We start from the raw sequence: 8,864 nt of genomic DNA, 5'->3' as shown, positions 1-8,864 counted from the left end.
TTCATTTTTTTTTTTCTACAAATCTGTCCAACATTTAAAAATAGTTTAAAGTCTACCACTAAAGACCTATATTTTTTTATGAATTAATTGCTGAAAAACAGTTACAGCATTGTGTTATTTTCAGATACGATATGCAGCAGAAGATGCCTTGTCAGGAATCCACATCCTGATAAAGATCTTAGACTGTTACTGGCAGCCAGCATCCCTCACTTTATATATTGCTCCAGAAGCCTATTGGTACCAAGAAGTGCAATTTGCTTTACAAAGAATGTGTCACCAATGGACTGACAGAAAGTTTACAGATGTAAAAACAGATTTTGCATCAAGTAAGATGGTTTACTTAAACATGATTGTTATTTTCTCCTACTGATGTATGTGTAATGGCCACTCAGAGTAAAATCATAAATCACAATACTAGCATGGTATTTATGAAACTAACCTCAAAAAACAACTTAATATGAGAGAAATTCCCACTCAGTGATATAATTTTCTCTTCCTCAGGTGCTGGCAAAGGTAGTGGTCAGCCTACAGTACCTGCAAAGATGAAGAAGATCAAAGATGGATTTTCAGCACGTAAAGGACCGCATTACTATAACAGTCTACTTTATGCACCAGATGATCAGCTGTTGTGTACTTGCGACTCTAAAAAGGCCTTGTGGTATGTTGCGAAGGGCTTAGCTGAAATTGTGTCTGAAGATCCTCTCACTGTTCGCCTTAAATTTGAACCTACTGGACGACCACAATACCAGGAAGGAGATGGGGAATTTTACCTTCAAGAACGTCTCAATAAATGTGTGGTATGTGGCAAAGAAGAGAAGTTAATGAAGAAGAATGTTGTTCCTCATGAGTATCGTAAGCATTTCCCAGATATTTTAAAGACTCACCAAAGTCATGATGTTATTCTTTTGTGCAGTGATTGCTTTCAGACTAGTAACAGTGAGGATGATCTCTTGCGTGCACAGCTTGCTGAAGAGTGTGATGCTCCCATTGGAATTGAACATGACCTACAGATTCAGGTTGAACGGGAATGCAAATTAGTGCGAAATGCAGGTAGAACATTGCTTAGAAGTCGAGACACCCTTCCAGAGGAAAGAGTGAAAACATTAGAAAAGATAATTATGAAATACTATGAAGTGGATTTCATTACAAAGGACCACCTTGAACATGCAACAAACATGAAGGTAAAAGTGTCCAATGACAAGTATCGTATTCATGGACAGAAAGTATATGAAAGGTATGAAAAAACTGGAGTCATGAAATTGGAACAAAGGTGGCGCAAACATTTCCTTGAAAGTATGAAACCACAGCATCTTCCAAAATGCTGGTCAGTTATGCACAACATGTTTAAAATGCGTCAGAAAATGAGCTTTCTTCCCCTTGAACACCCTGACCGCATGAAGTTTCAGATTGCATTAGTAGGTTCTGAGGGTCATATAGAAGTGCCATATATGCCTCCCCCAGCCAGGCAAAGCCTTGGAGATTTTTCTTTCGAAGAAAATGAAGATGGACTGACTTTTGAAGCTTAATCCCATTCTTTTTGTTGCTCAGGATGGTTTTAAGAAGAGAGCATTTGCCACTGCTTTTTAAATATTTTTTCCAGTGCCTTGAGAGGAGAGCAGATATATTTTTACTACTTTATCATTCTAAAGTTTAAGCTTAGAGTTTTAATGACCAGGGTGAATACTCCCTTGCCTGTAGTGTGCAGTACAAATTAAAGACTACATTTCACAAGTTTTTAATATCAAAGAAGTGTTATAATTCACTGGATGTTGTAGTCTAGCTATTTATTGTTTATTTTCTAAATTTATATGAACAAATACTGATAGAAAATTAAAAACAAAATACAGTACAATAATTCTGTTTAGAATATTGTATATGAAGATGGCAAAAGGTAACAGATAAATTCTCTGAATGCTCATTTTTAATGTCTTCAGTTAACTTCTAACCATTAAGAGAAAAATCATTAGCTTATTATGTATCTATATTTTCTTGGCTGGAAGTAGTTTCTCTGTTTATATATATTTTGAAAACTGTTCTGTTTCCTTGTTTTTGTCACAGAGTAGGAAGCATATATTATAGCATTGATTAAATACACAAAACATAACTATGTTCATGAGATACATGGGACCACTACCCCAAATGTATAAATATAAAGTTAACATGTTTATATATATATATAAATATAAATATATATATATATATATATATATATATATTAATTTTATTCAATATTGAATCAAAATGTTAATTTAACTGAGTATTATTTATTACTTGTGTATGCAGCTTGTATAAAAAAATCTTATTTACAATAAAGCACTTATAATTTGCATGCAGATTCCCAGTTTGATATTTGCATGACGTACTGTATGGATATAGGAATATTAATAGAAATGTATTTATTTCTAGTTACTGTTTAATGAGTTCACAAACACTTTTATAAATATTTTTTAAAAAATAAATTCAGGTTTCAGAAGCACCCAATAACTTTTACTATCATATTTATGGAATAAGTAATTTAAAGTTCAAGTACAAACAGAAACCACCTACATTCAAACTTATATCTCAGTGTTCACAATAACAGACATTCTATTGGTGATGCTGGTAAGGAGAGGAAGAGAGAGATCAGTGTGTATGTGTGTGTGTGTGTAAGTGAGTGAGTGTGTGCATGCGTGCGTACTTACGTGCCTGCCTGCGAGCGAGCGTTCCTGCGCGCGTACGTGCGTGTGCGACTGTGCGTGTGCATGCGAACGAGCGTGCCTGCGTGCGAGCGAGCGTACCTGCGTGCATTTTGATTGTCAAAGTGGGCATAAGACATAAAAATACACCAATGCTTTCCTTAGTTCTGTGTCACTGAATGATCAGTTCAACTTCATGTTTATATAGATGGAAATGAAGTATAGCCACACAAGATATATATTTGCATAGATGAACTGTGCATTATCATATATCAGCTCATGCATTTCTCCCCAACGCTGTCTGGCAGTTGTATTGGCGGGGGGGGGGGGGGGGGGGGGCAACTGAACATAACTTAACCTGATGTCAGTTACATATTGAATGTCTCAAAGGTATGTCAGCTTTGGAGTTCCAAGGATAAATCTTGCGAATGAATGTATATCAGCTTTCTGACAAATCCGAAATTATAGCAAATCAAAATGGATATATTCTCTCTCTCTCTCTCTCTCTCTCTCTCTCTCTCTCTCTCTCTCTCTCTCTCTCTCTCTCTCTCTCTCTCTCTCTCTCTCTCTCGCTCTCTCTCTCTCTCTCTTCTTTCCTTTCCTTTCCTTCCTCCCCCCCACTTCACTTTCACTCTCACTCTCACTCTCTCACTCTCTCTTCTTTCCTTTCCTTCCTTTTTTCCTGTCTTCCTTCCTTTCCTTCCTTCCTTCCTTCCTTTCTTTCTTCCTTCCTCTTTCCCTCCCACCCTTCCTTCCATTCTCCTTCTGCCCCCCCCCTCTCCCTATCCTTATCCTTCTCTTTCTCTTTCTCTTTCTCTTTCTCTTTCTCTTTCTCTTTCTTTCTCTCTTTTCTTTTTCTTTTTCTTTTCTTTCTCTTTTTTCTTTTCTTTCTCTTTCTCTTTCTATTTCTTCTCCTTCTTCTTCTTCTTCTTCTTCTTCTTCTTCTTCTTCTTCTTCTTCTTCTTCTTCTTCTTCTTCTTCTTCTTCTTCTTCTTCTTCTTCTTCTTCTTCTTCTTCTTCTCTCTTCTTTTTTCTCTCTTCTCTTTTCTTTCGCTTTCTCTTTCTCTCTATCTTTATCTTTTCTTTTCTTTTCTTCTTCTCTTTTCTTCTCTTTTCTTCTCTTCTCTTCTTTTCTCTTTTCTTCTCTTTTCTTCTCTTCTCTTCTTTTCTCTTTTCCTTCTCCTTCTCTTTCTCTTTCTCTTTCTCTTTCCCCTTCCCCTTCCCCCTCCCACACATACAAAATACAATAACTAGAATAATAAAATTCTTTCGATTGTATTACAGGTCATAGCGTGTACACATTTACAGCGCATGCGTAGTATTCCAAAAATGTTATCCTGTCACAGCAGACTAATATAGATACTTCCCAGACACCTTGTAGCACGGAGGTTATTTCTACTTTAACTTCTTTCGGAGAACCAATAATGTAAGTTCTGTATTCTGCAAGTCCACAGTCTTTCAATTTAAGAGCTAATTTCAATGCATGTGAATTTTTTCACCTCTAATGTTTCTGTGTCAAACGTCTTTATATGTTATTTGTTTTACTGCTTTCTTGAAAATATTATTTTAGAAATTGCAACGATTAGCTAAGATCCACTCCCATACCAGAGACAGAGGATGAGGTACAGGCCAATCTACGTCTTGTTCCTTCTCGCGAGACTGACTTCGTGTGATGTCTTCGTGCCAGGGCAAGTCTGGTATTCGACAACCATACAGACTTCTTTCCTGGACCCTCCCTTAGCGACCATCTCCGGAACCAGGATGAAATGTGCCTCCCTGGCTAATATCTCTCCAGACTGCCATCTTTTCTGCCACTCTGGGGATCTTTGCTCTCTCCACCGGTCGCAAGTTGCAGCCTTCCACCAGCCTCCTCCCGGCTATGAAACGCGCTCTTGCTGGACCCGCTTTTTTTATTGTATGCATATGTGTAGTCCTTTCACTCCGTGGCTGAATATAGAACTGGATATCAATCGTGCATGAAACCGTTTTGAATGGGGTGGGACGGCACCTCAAAACTGAAATGTGTCGAATAACGCGGGGTATATTCCAGATAAATATTTCAACAGTTCTTTATGTATTTCCCATGTTCACTGTGTTTATTGCATGACTGAGTCTCAAGTTTTGAAACTACAAAAATTGTTTTTACTGAAATGCAGCAAAATGCAGCTGGTATATAGTATCACCCAAGTTTATACTCTAAATGTATATTAATTTCAACGATAATATAAATTGTTAATAGGAATACGTTTACATAACATAATGTATATGCTTTTGCTGGTCAGGTAACAGCCATACTTCATGAATTAATATATAGATAAAAACTGTAAACTATATGGAAGTGGTAGTTACATAGATGTATGGAATTAAGTTTTTCGTTAAGCATCGCGTTTACACTGTATCATGCACAGTAATCACTACTTAAATAGCCATAGTCATACATTAAACGAGACGTCTCTCCTGCCCAGGGCCAACTTGTCCAACTCCCTACCAGAGGCTTCCCGGTTTGGAAGATCTCGGCTGCCTGCGGGCTGACAACTCCCCGATGAGCTGGAGTGATGCCAGGGCCTCCTGTGTGGCGCTGGGCGGGGATCTCGCTGTCACCAGGACGTCTCAGGACTTCTTCCGTCTTCGGAGTTACTATGCAGCTCAGAGCGTGGGTGAGGTTTGCTAATATCAGTAGTTGTGATTGGATAGACATTTAATCCATTCGCCCCCGATTTATGTTAGGTCCCCTGTAGTTTTTAGTGAATTTTGTTTCATACAGATGGCTCCACATGTGCTCAGCCGGCAAGGAGTCTATCAGTAGGCCCTAGTTACCGATCCTGATTTCCCCATTCCTTGAATTGGCGGGAAAATTAACACCATTGCTATCGATACTGTTATTATTGTTATTGATGTTATAATTATTAAATTGTAATCAAAATATTTTAGACAATGAAATGATACAAAAGACCCTTTCTTAAAGTGAAAGAAAAGGGTAAACAGGTGAGATAGGTAGTTTCTATTGACTGGCTATTTGGTGATTAAGAACTTGTAGAGCCATCTATGTGTAAATCCAATAAATAAACGTGTATTACAGTGGGCATGGCATGTATTCTTGCCACATGGGGCGAATGGATTAAATGCCTCTTTTAAATGTAAAATATTTAAAGCGCCTTTTCTATGATGGGTATTTCACTTTCTGTCAGATATGTAATGTAGTCTCTATGTAGTGCGTAAGGAGGAACAGAGTTCGTTATGACAAATTTTGTTAAAAAAAAAGTACACAAGAGACGAAGTTGAGACAACACATGAAAGGTTACGGCAGCAACCAAGGATCCAACTGTGGCATACCGTTATAGGTGACACAGACATAGGTAAATTGTAACATGCAGAGGCTTCTGATATTTGACATTAGCTTTAACATCAATCTTCCTTCATTAATCCTTATATACCTCAAACACCTACTCTTTACCATAAACCTAGTCTTAATCCCTACATAACATACCCCAAAATCTGACCAGTTGTTCCTTAGTCCATGGGCAATCCGCACATGAGATTTAATCATGAAGATAATTTCATGATTGACACTAATAATACTTTTTTGATGCGTGTCTAGGAACAGATAATAAATAACCTTCATAAATAATCAGACATCTCAGAAAGAGACCTATTGAACTTTAAGATCTACAAGGTGAAGTACAAATTGTCTTGGAAATACCTTGTAAACATCAGGGCATATCGTCAAATTATCCAACTACAATAGCACATTTTTTTAACCCAGTACATGCATCTCATCATATAACACCCTTGCCATTCAACATCATTTACCAATGCTACCCACGATCACCCATGTCTCTCTATTCGCAGTGACTGGGCTCTGGGTCGGCGTATACTCAGAGGTGTGGCTCAACGGAAGGCTTCCTGAACCGGGCGAATGGTACGACCAGGAACCCAATGGATCAGGGTCGTGTGTGGACATGAGGCTCAGGAGCACGTCCGGGACACCTTACAATTTCTATCTTTCTGACAACTCATGCTCAAAAATGCACGGGTTTCTTTGCCAGCTGCAGTAAACTAATTGCAAAGGGAGTTACGAATGCCTCTTTCATTGGGCAGGATGCTAGGTCATTTTTTCGATTTGTCTTCGCTATGCTTTATTTATAATAAGTTATATTCTTAGTAAATGGTTGACTCTTTCTTTGTTGCACTGGAAATGAAGATTGAAGATTAAAGAAGCATACACCATTATCTGCCGATGTATACAATATATTTGAAACAAATTTTATCAAATTTTCATGTGTCATATTTTTTCACTTCCTGTTTCGCAAATGGCAAACCAAAACTGAAAGTAACTCATGTAGCAGTGTTATAACACATTTCCTTTTTATAAAATATGAATGACTTGCTATACGGAAAATTGCCGAACAACATGTGTGTCATGAACGACTAACATGTGGCTCGTTCACGTATTTTTTGTGAAGATAAAATCTGCTTTGGTCATGTACACAATTGTAACTTTTTTATAATATAAGGAAGAGACGTACAGATGTTTGTGTGATGCTTATCAATGAACTTCGTACAGGATTAGATAATTGTTCTCATCAATGTACAGACAAAACTGTGACTCATCTAGCAGAAATGCAAGTCATGACAGAAAAATAATGATAATAGTTATGATTATAATAAAAGTAATGATTGTAACAGCTGGAATGATAATGATGATTATGAAAATGGTAATAATGATCAGAATGATGATAATAATTATGAGGGTAATGATAATGACAATTAGGATAATTGACAACAGAAACAATAATAATGATAGCAATATTGATGTTAATAATAGTAATAATAATAATGATAATAATAATAATAATAATAATAGTGATGATAATAATAAAAAATTATAATAATAACAATGACAATATTAATAATAATAATAATATTAGCAATAATGACATTAATGATCATGATAATAATCGTAGTAATAATGAAAACAGTAATGATAATAATAATGATAATGATTATAATAATAATAACAGTAATAATAAAAATTGTAATAATAATAACAGTAATAATATAAATTGTAATATTAATAACATTAAGAATAGTGATAGTAATCATGATAATGATAACAATAATAATAATGATAATAACAACACTAAAAACAATGAAAACAATAGCACTGATACTAAATGATAAGGGTTACAGACAAGCAAAAAATTCGGCTACAAACACAAATATTTGTGTAAGATCCCATTCAAAAATAACCTAAAACTACCGACTGCCACAACCAAGCAATCAGTGAACGATAAGAAGGGAAAAACAAGTTAAATAACTGACGCCTCGTAGGCCACAAGGTCAGCCGGAGACCTCGTCGATGGTGCAAAAACTAGGTCTTTCTAGTTAGATCAGGAAAATCCGTTGGCTGTTTCTTCCGGAATGGTTAGACACTTACCGGAGGCAACTGAATAACAGAGGTGATAATATGATAGCGAAAACTTTTACTACAACAATAACAATTACTACTACTACTACTACTACTATTACTACTATTAATAATGCTACTACTATGATTACTGCTACAACTGCAACCACTGCTACAACAAGGACTGCAGCTACTACTACTACTACTACTACTGCTGCTGCTGCTATAAATTCTGATGATAATATAAATGGTAATAATTTTGATAACAATAATTTTAGCAATATTAGTAATAATAGTGATTATAATAATAATAATGGTAGTACCAGTAGTAGCAGTACTAATAATAATATTGATAAAATGATTGTAATAACAACAACAATTATACTAATAATAATTATGATAATAATAATAATAATTATGATAATGATAAAATTAAGGACAATGATGGTGATGACAACAAAAATATGAATAAAAAGTAATAACGATAATGGTGATGATACTAATAATAATGATAATGGTAATAATGATAATAGTAATGATAATGTTGATAATACTAATGATAATAACAGTAATAATGATAATATCAATAATAATGATAATAATGATAATAACAAAAATAAAAAACATAAAAAGGTAATAATAACAATAATAATATTTACAATAATAATGATAAAATATAATAATGATAATAATAATAATAACAATAGTAATAGTAATAATAATAAGGATAACAGTTATAATGATAACAGTCATAGGAATAAAAATGATAATGAAAATAATGA

The 8,864-nt window shown here is 35.2% G+C and overlaps 1 protein-coding gene across 2 annotated transcripts in view; it reads left to right on the top strand.

Annotated features, from left to right (window-relative positions):
- Nucleotides 1–2,447, top strand: part of LOC125032854 (exonuclease 3'-5' domain-containing protein 2-like) — a 7,575-nt gene extending 5,128 nt beyond the window's left edge. For both annotated transcript variants that reach the window (XM_047624249.1, XM_047624242.1), the window contains exons 7-8: nt 125–326; nt 502–2,447. In XM_047624249.1, the coding sequence (XP_047480205.1) occupies nt 125–326; nt 502–1,526 (1,227 nt within the window). In that variant the 3' untranslated portion in view covers nt 1,527–2,447. The remainder of the gene's footprint in view (nt 1–124; nt 327–501) is intronic.
- Nucleotides 2,448–8,864: the final 6,417 nt, after the last annotated feature.

Source organism: Penaeus chinensis, chromosome 2 (genome assembly GCF_019202785.1).
Source record: "Penaeus chinensis breed Huanghai No. 1 chromosome 2, ASM1920278v2, whole genome shotgun sequence".
NCBI classification, from domain to species: Eukaryota; Metazoa; Arthropoda; class Malacostraca; order Decapoda; family Penaeidae; genus Penaeus; species Penaeus chinensis.
Note: the sequence above shows the minus strand (reverse complement) of the source record. Positions and strands in the feature narration are given on the sequence as shown.